The 18,058-nt window shown below is 37.3% G+C and overlaps 1 protein-coding gene across 1 annotated transcript; it reads right to left on the bottom strand.

The window, feature by feature from the left end:
* Positions 1-334: 334 nt before the first annotated feature.
* LOC126380229 (RNA-binding protein RO60-like) lies at positions 335-18,058 on the bottom strand. Its single transcript, XM_050029496.1, has 12 exons — positions 18,014-18,058; positions 17,406-17,729; positions 16,968-17,142; positions 15,649-15,807; positions 14,911-15,122; positions 9,038-9,243; positions 8,673-8,809; positions 7,977-8,108; positions 6,707-6,868; positions 5,738-5,871; positions 4,985-5,238; positions 335-4,138 (listed from the first exon to the last, which is right to left on the bottom strand). Exons 2-12 carry the CDS (start codon positions 17,601-17,603, stop codon positions 4,003-4,005), a joined length of 1,905 nt encoding a protein of 634 aa, XP_049885453.1. The 5' UTR covers positions 17,604-17,729; positions 18,014-18,058; the 3' UTR covers positions 335-4,002.

Here is an 18,058-nt window from a genome sequence, read left to right as displayed (position 1 = left end):
CTGGATATTTGCAAATAACAGAAGATTCCAAAATATTTGTGTTTACGGTAATTAATGTTCGAAAATTCACTCTCCGTTCTCTCAAACTGACTGTTCTATTCCTAAAAATATTTCTTCATGCGCCATAACGCTCGAATTTCTCCAGCCTGTATTTAACCTGTCCAACTACCTAGCAGGACTAAGTAATCTATAGCGTGTAGGTCCCACCATGTAGTGGTACTAAACCAGCAAATCCAGTTACTTAAATACAGTATCACAGGTCACAGAATTTTAAGATTTATAAGTAATATTATGAACAAGCGAAGATTAAAGCCATAATAAATAAAACACAATATACAGAGAGTTTATTTAATGTGAAAATAACCATGCAAGTACATTTTTTTAAATGTTATTACATTTTTTATTTTATGTGGTGCTATTGATATGCTGCTGTGAATGGGTTAAACAAAATTATTATGACTATGATAAACTTAACTGCTAACTCATATGTGAATGATACAACAGATGATTGTAATGGGACGGATCGATTTAACTTTTTTGAAAAATGCACTAGCAAGCCGCAGGGAAACTTAAAAAAAAATAAAACGAAAAATAAAAGAAATCTTCACTGATAACAACAGAATGTGTTTTCGTAACTTTATCGCGTAATTACTCCTATTTTCTATACTTAAACACGTCTGTTAACGTTTTAACATTTATGCATCAAAAAGAAAACCATTCCCAATAAGAATTATATCACTAATTTCCTGAAGTTGCCAAGGCATCTACTAATCACAGAATGCTATTCTCGAGATAGTGACTAGCCACAAAGTAAAGGGAGCTTTGATGACGTAGTAACCGGTAGTGGTCCATTATGTAATAGGTATACCATTTCCACTCATGCAGAGTCACTTACAATGGTACTAAAACAATAACCAGTCGCAATAAAAGCATAAAATAAATAATTCTTGCGTTAACCAGCATAATACTAAAATGAACTATTTATCTAAGAACATTCTTTAACAAAACAACGTATTATATAATTATAAAAAGCGTACCTAGCAATTTCGAGCTATTATTTTCAGTAAATGTTTTGAAAATTCTCAACACTTCAGATATAAAAAATACTTAACCCGAGAGAGTACCACGTGATCACAGATTCTGAAAAATTCCGTTCATATCAGTACAAAAGTAACCAACATTTAAGAAACGGATCGCCTAATCTACCAAGAATGAAAACTGATACATGCCCATACGATGAATGCAAGTAGTAAATACAAGACGATGTTTTAAATACGTAAAAAAATAAATATCTGTCAATTTTGAAGTGTAATACACACAACACTCATACACTTTTAGCCTCGACTTTTTACGCATAGTAAATGCTAATTTTGACATGGACATGTATCTGTTTCCGATTAGTATATAACACGAAAGATATGCTATCATTACATATTATTATCTGCTAAACATTTATAAGGTTTGCCAGCCAGTACTCGTGGAATTAAATTACAAATGCATTGATTACTTTGGCAATAGTGTAATTACAATTTAAGCACAACCACTCAATGTACATTTTCTAGCCGTCATGCATGGTCTAGATTTTATTATTAAAATATTTTCCTCAGTAACTAATGTGTAAGTACTGGCCTTCAAACGCTTGGAGGCGAGATGCTTGGTTCATGAAATACATTCTTTTATAGGTTGTACATAAAAGAAATATCCCATTGCCACCCCTGGTAGCGATCGTATGAAGGGACACATAGCTGTGAGTACGTTAGCGCCAGGTGCCAAGTTTTTGAATGAACCAAAACGACCCTGTTTTGTAACTAGTGGTTCAAGCTATACTACCTAAGCTTAATCTAGAGATACACACTTTTTACTTACGAATAAAGGTATCAGCTCACGCAATCTATAAAATTATGATACATAGTGAAGTTGATTTAATATCATAAGAACTCAATATGAGAAGAAAGAATACCTGTTAGTTTATTAAGACATGGCGTATCAGACACGTGGCCTTTATGATAATTTGGAACGAATCCAAATACGCGTAAAGGGAGTCATAAATACTATTAAACAAAAACTACTGTCACAAGAAGTTTAAGTAATAAACCCTATACGAACCTTATAAGTTGTATTAAATTTGTAACTGGGCCATGTGCCTGATGCTACCTCGCACAATTATACGTAGAAAACTGTCGAAAAGCTAAGCTTACACATCAAAATAATACGATCGATACAACTTAAAATTAAATCGAACTTAACACGAAAAAAAAAAAACATTTGGAAAACTTTAATCTTTCACATCCATTACCGGCCAGTTCTGTAACAGATTTTATTCAGTTCATATTACCGGAAAAAAAAGGTAAAAGGACAATTATCCTAAACTAGGCCCGGTTGAAAAGCCCACAATTGTTCATGAAGGAAGAATTTCCTGTAATTTGATCAGCAATGGTAAAATTGGTTCGATAACAATCAAATATAGCAAATCTTCAGTACAATGACTTAAAATTAATATTCCAAATCTTCGAAAGAACAAAAACACTTGGGTTGCGTTAGTATGTTAGTTACATTTACGTGTGCTAGAGAGATCTAATATCTGCGTAATACGCGACAAATATGAATCGAAAATAACTGACGGTGTCCTACGTACTTTCATAAAGTAATTGGTAATCCAATTATGATTTAAAATCACAAAGTAGTTACACTACAAAGGTACTTGCAACACAATAAATTCGCAATAAAACGAATTTTATTTTTGAAAGTTGTATATTGCCGCGTACTACGTTAAAATTTCGTACAAAACATTAAAAAAAACGACACACAGACAGACCATCTAATTTTGTCTACGGTGACTTCGCGATACTATATTTTTTCAAATCTATTTTCCGAACACATTTTGGCTTGAGAAATGATTCATGGAAATACTGAGGTAACAGGTCAAAAGGTTGCAGAAGTTTTTGCTATTATAAAACTTAACAATTAAGTAATTAGTCGAGATAATATTTGAAGAAGTGAAAGTTCATTTTAAGGGCTCGGTATATTTTATTTATGTAACTTTACAGATAAAAGCTATTTAATCAGCGCAATGGTCTGTAACAGATCAAACGACAGTATAACTAAACCAAAAACGTCCAGAAAACAATATAAAAAGAATAAAATACTTACTGTAAAGATGCATAACAGCAAAACTTCGGGCATCTTAGTAACAATATAACATTATACAATGGCAACATTGTATAAAGTAATTGTAATAGGACACAAAATCCACAGATGAAAAATTACATTGCGGCTACAAGTGGCGTTAATATGACGAGTAAAAAGTAAAAAAGTACGATAGTTATTTACTGGGTTGTGCTATTTATAACGCTACACTATTGTGTAGTCTAATAAGTGCAAGCGAGGTAACTAGCCCGCCTTTTATAAAAATAAAGGAACTGTTTTACTTTAGTGGTAGCGTTGGGCTCACGATTTGGAGGTCCAGGGTCGATTCTCGATGGGGACAATGTCGAAACCACTTTGATACTGTCCTTCTGTAGGATGATGATGATGATACACCTCCATCGACCCGCAGTGGAACAGCGTGGTGGAGTATGATCCCCCCCTACGGTTGGTTGAGGGGAGGGAGGCCTGTGCCCAACAATCACGTTACGATGAATATTGGACATTCTGCGAATTGGACAATTTGCGAACTGGACATTTTGCGAATTGGACCATTTGCGAACTGGACATTCTGCGAATTGGACAATTTGCGAACTGGACATTTTGCGAATTGGACCATTTGCGAACTGGACATTCTGCGAATTGGACGTTTTGCGAACTGGACATTTTGCGAATTGGAAATTCTGCGCCTAAACGAATGGGACGTACATAAGCTGTTTATGTTTTATGTTATGTTTTACTTTGATAATTTTATACGCCACAACATGTGCAGTATGTTCTATTATCTGTGGACATTATGTACTATTGTGTATTTTGTTAAGAAATTCATGAAGAGATTGAATTGTTGGTGACGTGTTTTTACTTGAACTGTCCGAGGACAAACGCGTCGAGGAGTTTGGGCACGTGTTCGTCGACGCCGACGATGTCGAGCACGCCTTCGTGCGTCCCGTCTGTGGTCGCCACGCGGTGTGACGCCAGCGACATCACTACCAACCTGCAAATAAATACTTTTATTTGTAGAATTATGACGTCATTATTTATTTCTACTTCTAAAAAATAATAATAATTATAGTTTAATAAGTTGTGCCTCTTCTTGTCACATTGAGATTTTGTCTTGTCCTGTGTACAATAAATTGTTAAATAAATAACTAACAATAGATAGGCATACATGTTAGTGTAAAAACATTTTGTTTTTTTTTTTCATGTCACAGGAACATTACTAGATAGTTCTTTTAATGCAGTTGATAAACTACAATTTTATCAGATTTCAATTGGAATATATCGTTAAAAATACGGATTATAGGGTTGATAATGAGGAACAGCATTATTCACGTGTTTGTGGATGTAACAGACGCACCGGCCGGAGTAAGCACAAACCCGCGAATAGGAAGGGGAGGCTAAATGCAAAAGCGTTGGGATCATTAAATTAATTAAACTATCATCATCACTAATTTAAGAGCCACGCTCTTGTCGGTGTAGCAATCTCCATGCTACTTTTTAGGGAAAAATAGGGCAGTGGTTGCCCTCTTGCCTTCCGCCTCCTAAACAACCCAAACCTTAAACTATAATTAAGATTTAATTTAATAAGATAATAATATAATCTAGACTACTAGATACATTAGTTAACTTAGCATCATGTTAACAGGTCTTCATATAGTGCTCGAGAGCCTAGACCTAAACTGGAGTTGTTCGAAACCATAACTAACTTAATTTGACAGGGCTAAAACTAACTCTATCTTTTTCTTGCCCTTATTGTAAGTGAAGGATGGCACTAGTTGCGAGCTGTCAAAGGAAAATCGGGTGAAGTTTGTGTCCGCCCAAATAGGCAGGAATAACTTACTTGGCATCCTTAACTTTGGTAGTCTTCCGATAGCGCTCGAGAGCCCGGACGGGGCAATGGTCGGGCATATCCTTGCCTGCGGCGGGAGGCGGGCCATACCGTCCCCCCGGCCCTCTTCCCCCGCGGGCCTTGATATCGAGCTCCATGTATCGGGTGGTGCGGTCCACCATATTGATGAACACATCCACCTTCTCCTTGTTCTTCGCTGCCCATTCGATTGGTGCGTCCAATTGTACGCGGCCGAGGTTAGCTTTCTGCAAACAAATGCGTATACAAATACCTGTATACTGGAAAATTCCACTTGATATTATCGCCCGATGATATTCCAACTTTTAAAAAAGGAAGATGAGTTTAGAAGCACTATTATGTTGTCGCAATCTTACGTAGAATGTTGCCGAAGCTATTGAAACAATTATATACTTTTTTTTTCACTTTGAGCATGTTGAATACTTGTAAATTGTCTCCTGTTTGATCAAGTTGTTTGGTTGACAGAGGCAGCAACAGTCTTCCCAGCATAGGACAAAGGAATAGAGGTCTTTCATAATATCTATAAGTTATTTATTTTACTTATATATATTTGGGCTCCATACCCCCTCTTTGTTATTTTATAAAGGACAACAATAGCACAACTGACTTATAAATTGCAATTTAATCATTAAAAACGTAGTTTTTGTAATAGACAAGACACTTGAATTATAAGGAATTCTAGCGTGTATTCGAAATATAATAACGTATATAATATGGCTTACATACCCTGAATAGGAACTCAGCTTCTTCAATGCTGCTGAAGTTGCGTTCGATCGCGACTAGCTGTACACCTTCGTCAGTGAACACGGCCAGCTTCACATTCTGCTCGCGCTTCAGGATTTGCAGCGCCAGGATTATAGCTGCAAGATGATATTAACGTAAGATACAGTACAAAATTATTTATTGTACAAAGACACATTATATTATATAGATACATACATAGAGACGCCTACTTCCCATAAGGGTAAGCTTGATATCAAGCCCCACGGGGGGAGCCTGCCAGCTTAAAGGTCATACATAGCCCACTTACAGGACTCTGCTACCACCCGACTTATAAAGCATCATTCAAATAACATAACATAAACAGCCTATATACGTCTCACTTCCTAACCTAACCGGAGGAGGTATGAAGCATACTCCACCACGCTGCTCCATTGCGGCTCGATACAGCTGTTTTACGGCTAATAGCCAAATATCATTCAAATATGGTCTTGCGATATTGTTTATATTGACAATATAAATTAGCACACGGCTCCGTGTCAGAAAGCTTCCCGCTATCAGACTGCTCGGTACTAGACCGCCAATAGTCGTTTTAGTTTAGGATGGTGTTGGGTGGGAGCGGTGTTACCTTTATAGATTTGTTTGTGAAAGTACACCTTTCGAAACAAAAATACAACACATACACATATTTGTTTTTAAAACATACTTCTTTTTCACAAGTGCAGAGTTTAAATTTAGAACAAGCGAAGTAGTCTAGAATTGAATCGCGAGCAAGTAAAACTGTTTAGATATAGGCTGCCGCCAAAACTTCGTTAGACATGTTGCTCGGACGAAAATATTGATCAGTCTGGTTTGTCAATTTTATTGAAAGAATTTAGTGAACATTGGAATCAAAGCGGGTAATCAATATTATTGCAGAATAAAAAACCTTACGACTGGAATATTTTATGTCATTTTATAAAAGCGTCCACGTACCCGCATGTCCAGGTGTCACGTGCTTGTTGTAGAAGCATTCAGCGAACAGACGTTTCTTGCTTTTCTTCTCAGCCTCAGCGTCTCCGCCCGGGCCGACCGTCTTGGGCAGCGATATTTTGCGACCCTTCTTCGGAACTACGAAACTCTTGCAGAAATGACGACCTGTTTTGGTAAAAGGTACTTTTGTCATATAATGTCACACTATTAAGAGTTTTGTATTTGTACATAATATTTTTATACCATGTTCTTTATTAATATTTTCTTTATTTTATTAAGAATTAATAAAGAAGATTCTTTATGAGAAGATATATTATGTTATGTCTTGGATTTGTCATCTAGAATTATATTACAAATTAAGTTTGAAGAAACAACAGTCAACTTCCATTTTTCCTCTTTCTCATGTAAACCTTCATGTTTTGATTTAGTTTTTTATTTTGACTTGTGTATCGTGGTACAACTTTACGTGCATAAGTACAAAGTCCTTTTAAAGTTAAAAGTTAAAGTTTAAAGTTAAACTTAAAAAGTTCCTTCAAAAATAAGTATAAGAGTCTCACAAAATGACTTTTTGTTACATGTGTCCCAACTGGGAATCAAACTCAGGAGTTTCGGATTGTAAGCCCATCGGTAACTACGGAGGCCGTAAGGTGACGGGTGATCTACCTATAGAAAGGAAATAACCTTCCATAGGCCGTATGGTGACGGGTGATCTATCTATAGAAAGGAAATAACCTTCCGTAGGCCGTATGGTGACGGGTGATCTGTCTATAGAAAGGAAATAACCTTCCGTCGACCGTATGGTGACGGGTGATCTATCTATAGAAAAGAAATAACCTTCCGTAGACCGTATGGTGACGGGTGATCTATCTATAGAAAGGAAATAACCTTCCGTAGACCGTATGGTGACGGGTGATCTACCTATAGAAAGGAAATAACCTTCCGTAGGTTTTTACGACATGACCCGGAAGAAAACCCCGGACACTCTAATAATAAAATAATTCTCACCGCGTGCCGCCTAGAGCCATACTGCGAGCGCGACAGACAGTTCGCTGTGCGCTCCCCGTTGCTCCTTATAGCTTACGGCCATATAAGATTACAGAAAGACCCGGAGGGGGTGACGCTGGCGTCCGATACAAATTGGTGCGGGGCGGAGGATTACCGTTCTATACGTAGTATTATACCTTATTCTATGCCGGAAGATAAGGAGCCGAAGCTGTTGTAGTTCGCTTCCAGCCATAGACATTGACGATGGACGTAATAATAATAAAATTACCTTTAAACATGTGGTGTCTCATGTCCAGAGTAATCATGTATCGAGCTTTAGTGGGCGGCGTGAGCAGCCATGTTTGGTCGACGAGTTTGCCCAGAGCTGCGATGACTGCCTCGTTCGGGGGTTGATCGATACCTGGGAAAAGTTACATTTAGATAAATTTACATACATAAAGAAATTGCAGTATCATTTTGGTACTTAGGATTACGTAAGGGTTGGAGCAGACATATAATATGCTTGAATAAGTTCATGACAAACTTACGACTATATCCCAATTGGAATTGTCAGAGGTACATCCATCGCAAGATGAACCACATAAAAACATCATAGAACTAGTAATGTCAACGGTAATTAGTCAGTTCACGGGTAAATAATTATGTATGAGTGTAATTAGCCAATGAGAATAGTAGTGTCACAGGAAAGTAAAATCTCCCATGAATCGACTGGTAGGGCCAAGCAGTAATGTCTAGAGAAACAAACGTAAAAAACGCATATAAAAGTAAGTGCGCAATGTAAATAAATGTCAAATTTCAATATTCCTTTTTTAGAATGACTTTGATGTGGCGTTTTCAACTCCCTGCTTAGCATAAAACTGTTCGCTTAGGGCATACCCCGGACACTCCATACAAAAATCTCATCTGCCATGTACCACCTTTGGCGTAATTGATGTGTTAATTGCATTTGTCATTGTAAACCTACCCCAATGCTTCACTTCCTTAGGATGTCTCCTTGTGACAGTCCACTGCCACACGCCAGTCTTAGCGTCGAAGATCTGACGAGAGCGGCGACGCTGCTCCTTTTCTAACGCCACTTTAGCTTTTTCGCTCTTCAAAGGTCTGTGGAAAAGCAATAACTTAGTGATGACGGGGAATGATTCAGACATTTGATACCAACTCGATTTTCCTGTCGGAAAATTCATAAAAATTTTAGTTTTTTGATTTTTTTTCCCGTTCCGTACTTTGAGAAAATTTGACATCAACTCAGAGTCATGGCCTGAATCATCCCTCAAAGTTTTCGTTACGATGTCACAAACACCCTGTATTTAGCTAATATTAAGTATTCACCTCGATTTCTTCTTATAGTTGGCGAGAGTGATGTACACAGCGAGCGGCGTAACCTTTGACTTCTTAACCACGTCCTGATTGTTAAGCAGGGAGATCAAGATGGCCGTGGTGGTAGAGTCAGTGGTCAAGAAACCCATGTTATGGATGCGCTGCACATTGTATAGCAGATCTTCCAGAGACATCTGGGGAAGGACTGCGTTCCACACCTGAAATGTAATGATTCATTACTCACATTTCATTATTCAAGTCCTGATGAGGACCGATCACATTGGATCGCCATCGTGGTGAAAGGATAGGCCAGTCTGCGTTACCGACTAAACCGTCCGCAGACTGTTACAAGGGTGCGCCGGGCGCGAGAAAACTTCAATGCGCCGCTCGGGGAGGCTCCTTTCATGCACCCCTGATTTAGTTTCGATCGCCATCGACTCGCAAAGAAGAAGATTATTCAAGTAAGTCTCTACACCTCATAAAAATGAATCCCTATATCCCTTGTTCACGCTTACGCCGTGACTTGTCGAGAACTTTACCGAGGTTTAGGAAAATAATTATAGAAAATTCCAAAAACTTAACTCGACACGAATGGGGTTACCAGCGGAAAAAAGTAATAAAATTTTGCTCAATCAACATCTATGTGACGAAAACAATAAGAAGACTCAAATGGCTTTGGACAGGACACATGATAAGGTCTAGAATAAAAAAGTGGACTAAAGACATCGCAGTATGGTACCCCAGAGATGGTAAAAGGCGAAAAGGCAGACCAAACAAAAGGTGGGAAGACGATCTACCACAAGGTTGGAGAAGGTCAACAGGCGACAGACAGGTGTGGCGCAATAAGGAGGAGGCCTATGTGCTAGGACAGCCCGACATATAAATAAACATATAAATAATTAAGTAAAACTATGTAATAATGTCGGTGAATGAAGGCTATTTTTTTTTAACAACTATGACAACGGCTACGTTATGGTAGGGGCACAGATATTAGAAAGTAAGGGCTATCGCATGAGAATCATGCGACGCGGCCTTCGACTAATCGACATACGATATTTATCATTTTGTAGACAGCATTTTGTCGGTTGTAGACAGCTTACGCGTAACGTAACGTAGTTTGTGACGTAGCGAGTAGGCGCCCCTACTTCAAAATCGCACCCTTGATGCCGGGCAGCAGCGGTATCAGTGCTGGTTGGAGGTCCAGGAAATGGATTCTGGTAAGGCTCTAGCTAGAACATCACCGATTGAGAAATTGGTCGGCGTACTGCGGAACGGAATGCGATTCGGGCAGCCACCGTTCTACACGCCCATTCTATGGAGTAATGAAAATGGAGGCGATTACTCCACCGACAAGAGCGCAGCTCTTAAATAAAGAGAGAGAGAGAGAGAGAGAGACCGCTAGCTAAGTTCGTTTAGCTTAGCTCGCATTACTGACGCAGTATTTCAGTTTTCGCGTAGATTGCTGTCTCTCGACTCTTGGCCCCGCATCAATTCGTGTCGACCCGACCTCACCTCCTGTGGGTCTTACTTTAGTCTTTAATGGCCGTAAGCTGCTAAGGAGTAAGGGTGAGCCCGCGCGGACTGTTTTGCATTTACACACGTTTTGCACTTACGCACGTTTTGCACTTACTCTAAGAACGAGCTTTTTGTATGAGTGTCATACAAGTATGGAACGACAATGAATCGTCAACTGAAACGTGAACGACAACTCTGTACCGTCGGTGAAAAGTAATACAAGTCCAAAATTCAAGTTTTGAGAAAATCGAGTTTAAAGTTAAAAATATTCTAGCTCGCGACTTATAAGGAATAATGGAACAGAAGTTAGATGTGTCGATAGGTGATGATGGAAGGTTTCTTTTCTAATATTTAGTTATATTTAGAACCTAAACAGAAATGGTAGAGGATCAAAATAAATTACATGTATCAGTTGACACCAACTTTTATATTGTGTAAATTGATACAAGTCTACTTATACCTTTTTACACACATAACTATAAAAAAGTCATCGTTGATATATCATATTTCAATTATTAATTTTACAGTCTTATTTTACAAAAAACAAAATGTCTTGGAAGAAAGTTTATTTCATAATGTTGTAGAAAGGCAAAATTCTATTTATTTTCTTTAAAAAGTAAAGAAACGTAACTTATATCAATTGACACAAACGATAAACTGTAACGAATTTGTGTCAAGTGGTTTAACATGACTTATTTTTTCGGTTTTATTGTGTAAAATGATACATGTTTTTACGAATTTCTAATAATAAATACATATAAAGATGGTATACGTATATATAGTGTAAGGTGGCGATAATAAGATATTTTTGTTATGATTTTACTCTCAAAACTCATAAATAACCGGTCAAAACCACCACTGCTGCCCACTACAAACACATTTTGTCCACTACACTATGCCCCTAATCAAAACCACTTTTGGTTCATTTTTGCAGTCAAAATCTTACAAATTCAATTATGATAATATTTCCATCCCTAACAAATGAAGGTAAGAGGAATCATATTAAGACTGGTCATTAGGAATGTTTCGGGCTAGCCTGGCAGTATGGCCTGGAGATAAAGGTGATGTACCTACGTACTTTTAAACCAAAATCACACAAACCGGTAAGTGTTACTTCTTTCTTGCTGAAACTATTTAAAAGATCACAACTCATTCCACAATCAAAATCCCCTAAAGTAAAGTAAAATTCGATATTTCGAATTATCAAAATTCCCGGTCTAATGGTAGCCCGCAACATTGACAGAACGATAAACGGAGTCGAATCAATGTTGACGATGAGAATAGGTAGTGAAAATGAAGATCATTGGTTCACCTCCAAACCTCTCAGACCATGACCATGACCACCATGGACCATGGTTTGTTATGGTTAAGCTAAATGAGCTCGTTTCCGCAAAACTCTACACGTAAGCACACGTGGGGGACTTTCCGCGTATCCTCGCGTATGGACCACTATTGTGAAGTGGGCAAACTTCCCACTATATCATAATCATCCTCCTGCCCTTATCTCACTCTAGGTGGGGTCGGCACAACATGTATGGGCAAATGTCCCATCTTCTTCTTCTTCTATCGTGTGGATTGTGAGGTGAATTACCAACCCCATCAACCCTGGTGTCAGGGTTATAACTGAGCCGCCATAGGCCCCTGACTTGACTCAATGAATACTCGAATGTCCCATATGTAATGTTATTTTAATGGGCTCAGTTTTCCGCATAAACACAAGTGGTCCATTATGCGTGCTTTTATTGACTATGTAAGCCAACTAACTCCTTTCAGAAGCTCAAATACCTCCTGGGATCTTTACAAACTTTGTGACCTGGTTTACTTAAGGGGTTGTGCCCGTGGTGTTGCCAATTATTTATTCTAATCTAATCTATCCTACAAGATCCCACTGCTGGGCAAAGGCCTCCCCTTCCTCTTTCCATTTTTCACAGTCCTGTGCGTAATTCTCTCTTATGTAATAAAAAAAAATACAGAAAACAAATATTACTGGTGGTGCTCAAGAGTTCAGAGCAGTTATTCCCTTTATAAAAATGAAAAAGCTCGACAAATTTACACCATTCAACGTGTTTGAGAAACTGGTAATCTTCTCTTGAGAAGATGTGGCAGATCCCGATGCTGCCGATGCCGAGCTGTCATCTACGGCTGTGTAGGTTTAAAAATACCACTACCGGCGCTTGCATAAAAGATCTAACCAGCGTGTATTGAATGGCTTGTATATTAATTGGAGCTCGATAATATTTGGAGCCATTATTTTCACGTCTACAACCTCCTTAGCAATGAAGGCAGCGTTCAATCTGCCACCGCTTAACCTGCATGTAATCAAGAAAACTATGTAAAACAGCTATGCTTCGAGCTAAGGGAAGGAGACTAACGACAGTTATGACAAATCTCAAATACCTCTTGACTAACCCTGCCATGGTGATAACGACGCCATGATCAGGACCCACAACTTATTGAGGTACTGTAATTAAGTACTACAAGGTGGTTATAGCAGAAAGAGAAAAAACACGGTTTGGTCTGAAGTACTAACTTAACCTATACCCATTCGCAATGCGGATCAGATATGGTTTGCTGTGGCTCTAGACAAAATGTCTTCCCATAGACAGGTTTATGCGGAGGTCACCCTAGGATACACACTGGTGGCGCATGGCATCGAACTTGTATGTATCATTATACACGACACGTTATTGATATCTAAGATCGTATTTTCTGAAATATTTTGATATATATTAATTTATATTACTTTTCACGAAAAAATAAATTTGGTGTTTGATGTTACAACTAAAATTATATCATTAAACACGGACTGTGAGAATTCAAGGATTGCGTGTATTTTAATATATGTTGAGTTGCATTTACTTACACCAAAATATTTAGTGAAAATCTTCATTTCACTTTAATGCAAGTTAAGATGAATTATGTTACACGTGTTATAACAGCATGAATCCTTCACAAACAGTACTTATATCACTAAACACAAAAATTATCTCCGTATTTATAATAGCTACAGTTACGAGAATTAGACAGAAAGAAAGAGAATTTTTTGAACATGAAGTGTGTGCTAATAACTCAAAAGTGATACAACTCGAGTTGTATTACTTTTCACCGACGGTACAGAACTATGAGAGTTGCCTAACTTAGCCTGCAGTCGGCAACCGGCATAAGTTGCGTCTATTGGCCGATTGGAGCACGGTGGCTCAGCGGTAAACGCGCTCGGTCTGCGATTGTTGAAGTTAAGCAACTTTCGCAAAGGCCGGTCATAGGATGGGTGACCACAAAAAAAAAGTTTTCATCTCGAGCTCCTCCGTGCTTCGGAAGGCACGTTAAGCCGTTGGTCCCGGCTGCATTAGCAGTCGTTAATAACCATCAATCCGCACTGGGCCCGCGTGATGGTTTAAGGCCCGATCTCCCTATCCATCCATAGGGAAGGCCCGTGCCCCAGCAGTGGGGCGTTAATGGGCTGATGATGATGATGATTGGCCGAAAACATCGTTATTTGTCGCGCGACTGTTTTATAAGTCTTTGACGATTGTATCTGTCGATACTATTACGGAAACCGAGCGTGATTGGATTACTTAGTGTATACGTGGAGCCATTATGCTCTACTCTCACTATATTTCAGGTATTTTTACACAGCGTTACAAATGATATGCTCCAGTAATTTTATTAGATTTCACATCAAACTATTTGATCAAGCTGTTTTAGACATGGATCATCATTTTAATTAAAGTATCAAGTGGTAGTCAACCAATATTAAATATATTATATTACTATGTGTTGCCAACATAGTTAACTTTTAAATTAGTTTTTAATATGTGTTATAAATTTCCGTATGGCTTCATGGCTGACGAAATGTTTGTATTATATTAATTCTTGTAAGAATTATTAGACTGTGTCCGTAATATTGTAATTTCTTTAATGATAATAAAGACTTTTGAAATCAATCAATCACTGTGATGTTACCTGGTGATATATAGCCTAGCCCTGCTTTGTCTGTTAGGGATTTAGTACTGATAATGTATTATGTCAGTAGGTAAGCTAGATAACAACCTACTCAGATGACGATATCTTGTTTGCAATATCAAAACGGTTTTAAAGACTTTCGTATGAAAATACAAAATGGTGACGTCATCAATAAACATGGTCAAATGTCGTACTCATTGTTATGTATAATATTGATTTATATGAAAAGGATTCATAAAAATAATTAATACTGAAAAAAAAAGGTCTGAATAATAACTAAAACTTATCATGAAAAATAGGGATGCATTTGACTGCAGCGTCTCAAGGCATCAAGCCAATCATTTGAATTTACAATACAAAGAAACCTAGTGTAGATATTTAAGTAAATCAGAAATCACCATACTTACATCTTGCGAAGTGAGCAGGTGTCCAGGCACATGGTCGAGTGTGAACTGATGCTGGGAAGCCAGCCCTGCAGCATCAGTAGGGTTCTCGCAGTGACGCATATCCTCCACCTTCTGAATATAGTCGAACATTTCCTTCGTCGCTTCAATGTCCCCAATCAATTGTTTAGCACGTTTGAAACCATAGATTGCGTACTTCACTACTGCATCTCGGGCTAGAAATAATTTAAGCTTTATAAAACGCTTTTATTATAACTTATTCAGTAGTTTACAAATACAAAAGGACACACATATGGGATAACATACAGTAGCACCTTAATGAAGGCAGCCTTCTAATGAGGGGGCATGTCCTGCATGTTAATAAAACCAAACCATCAAAACTGCTTATGGTCAGTTGACCGATCGCATGTTTGGGCACAAAAATGAAAAAAAAAAGTTTACATATCAATTACAAGTGCTGGAAGTACATAAGTATAAGTAAATATATTGCATGGGTTCCGCGACGCGGGAAAGTTGATACGATAAGCAGGTGTTTATTGTGTAAACTTATGAAGTTACTTATTAAACTTTTTTTAGAGCATCAAATGAGAAAGTGCACAACAGTTATCAAGAACAGTTTCTATTTAATAGCAGTAGAATGAGATTTTTTTTTATCAAAATTAATCATGAGTATTATGACCTCTTACTTGACCCTAACTGCTAAATTTTAAGTTAATATGAAACTTATTGATATTGAATTACCATGATCGTCTTCGGGAATTTTGACGTGAGCTTTCCTCAGGAGAGTCTTGTGTGAGCGCCCATGACGGGATCGGACTCTGGTCATTTCCTTTGCCAGCTGCATTGGCTCCTTGCTGAGATACCACTCCTTGACGTATTTGCACCATCCTCGGCCATTACCTATTTAGAGAAACACAATGTGTTGCAGTTACCAGTTTGCAGTATGGTTTAATACTGTTTATTTCTTTTTTACAATAAAATACAAGATAAATTTTAAATTTGTCAGAATTTAAATTTAAAGCTCATATGTAAAAAAGCTTATTATAAGATTAATGACTACCTAAATGATAAAAATGTCTGGTATTGAATGTATTCCTCTAGTTATTAAGTAACTTGTAATGTATACCCTCATTGGTTTTTAAAAGATGTGTTACTGTTGCAGTTTCTTGTCATTTCTTCTCCTCAGCCATAACACCTTGCGAAATGACGTAAATTCAAAAATGTTATATTGACTTTCAACAAGTTTATCCATGATAATTATGTTGAATAAATGATTTGATTTCTGATTTTCTGATTTAATAAAAAAACAATGTATTGTTTGATGTGTCACTTAAGTTAAATCTTGTAATATAAATGTATATTTTGATATTTTCAGCCATACAAGACATTGCCATAGAAAAGCCATATAAATCATCTGATCAAGATGTAATGATGATATTTCCAAGCCGGAAAATTTGGCTTTAGTAATCCAAATGCAAAACATAGCACAATAAGTCCAAATATAAACTCAGAATAGTCCAATGTTGTTGCATTTCAACTGTACATATAAGATTGACATAATAAATGTTTTTATAAACTAACTATGCCTCAGGCTCGTATGTGCCCAGAGCATGCAATACTTATAATGCATGTTATAAGAAAGTGGATATCTGCTCCACCTCTCTTCTACCTTATAAAAACTAAACCATTAAGTTGTTAAAATCATAATGCTGTCTAAAAACAAATCTAAAAATATGGTATTTATTTGAAATTACGAAATTACGATATGGGTAAACTTTAAAATAACTGTTTACTTTTTTTATTACAAATTGCATAATTCCATAGGGGTTGCATGGATTATCTGTGGAAACTGTTTTGTTGTTAAGCTACTTATTTAAATCTCTTATAAAATACAACAACTGTTTGTTTCCAAAATTAACTAAAATAAAATAAATAAATAAGAAAGATAATTTTTATCCTTTAAAATTTTGAATGCTGGAACGCAATTCTCGATCAGACATAATGTAAAATCTTAACAGATGAGAGGTTACTATAAAAAGATGTAATCTTTTGATGCTCACCTGTTTTCAATTGCCTGGTAAATTTGTTGAAGATCATCAACTCTTCAGGGGTGTTGCATATCTCTGTTGCAGCTTTGTAAGCAGCTTCCTTCACTGTGGTGGAGCCAAGTTTCAGGCATTTTGTTAGAGCAAACGCTATTGTCTCAAATCGAGTGTACCAACCATCTTTATATGCCTAGAAATAAAAGTAATTTTCAATTATGTAAAACTAAATTGTTGGATTTACTTGGATGATTAGGCTGACTGAAGTGAGAAAATAGGTACTTAGACATTGTGTTGTGGAAAATGTCCTGTAAATAACTACCAATATGTTAGTAAACTAAATAACAGGAGCTAAAATTATCTATATTATTAGCTGCAATGCATCATTGATTTTGTCGTAGTACTAATACGGATATAAGCATCGCTCAATTGATTTACGTAAAAAATACCACACACCTTCACAATGATATTGATCACTTCTAGGTTATTCACACCATTTGCAAGTATCAGATTAAGAGCCTGTAATTTGTCCACTTCATAGTATTTATGCGTTGTCCAGCATCCAGGGTAATACTTGGGTAGCTCATTGCCGGTATGGAGGTACCGCTGCAGCTGGTTGCGCAGTTGGCGGTCGACAGCTGGCGGTTCCGTCATCTTCAATTATGAAATCAATCGCTCGGCTCTCGAGCTCGCTGGTGCTGGCGACGCAAATTCGCTGAACGCAGACAGAATGACATGCAGACTCCAAAATCTCCACTTGTCAACAACACTCCCAGATGGCTACAGAGAATAAAGACACCGGTAAAGGTAAACGCACTTCACGCCAAAACTATTATTTTTTTGTCGGTATCCGAGCGAAACATGTGCCACAATAAATTGAGGATGTGGCCAGAAAAAATGGACAATGGCTGAAGCTCAGATAGACAGAGTAACGGAACGGTAATTCTTGTAAAAAATGTGCTCGAAAATTATGCTTATGTAAATAGTTTATTTTAGAAAATACTACCACAGCTATTACTAATAGTTAAGAATAAACAATTATATGAATAAAATCGTATTTTTACCTCGTTTTCAAGTGTGATTGACAGACAACAGTGACAATTTGATTT

Source organism: Pectinophora gossypiella, chromosome 3 (genome assembly GCF_024362695.1).
Source record: "Pectinophora gossypiella chromosome 3, ilPecGoss1.1, whole genome shotgun sequence".
NCBI lineage: Eukaryota > Metazoa > Arthropoda > Insecta > Lepidoptera > Gelechiidae > Pectinophora > Pectinophora gossypiella.
This window is presented reverse-complemented; position numbering and strand designations above follow the sequence as displayed.

Bases quoted from the DNA above. Each gene is read 5' to 3' on its own strand.
- LOC126380229 (XM_050029496.1), bottom strand. From the start codon at position 17,603: ATGACGGAACCGCCAGCTGTCGACCGCCAACTGCGCAACCAGCTGCAG. The intron at 15,123-15,648 runs GTAATTCAATAT...AATTATTTCTAG, and splicing joins AATTCCCGAAGACGATCATG to CCCGAGATGCAGTAGTGAAG. The intron at 6,869-7,976 runs GTAATTTTATTA...TTACCAAAACAG, and splicing joins GAGACACCACATGTTTAAAG to GTCGTCATTTCTGCAAGAGT.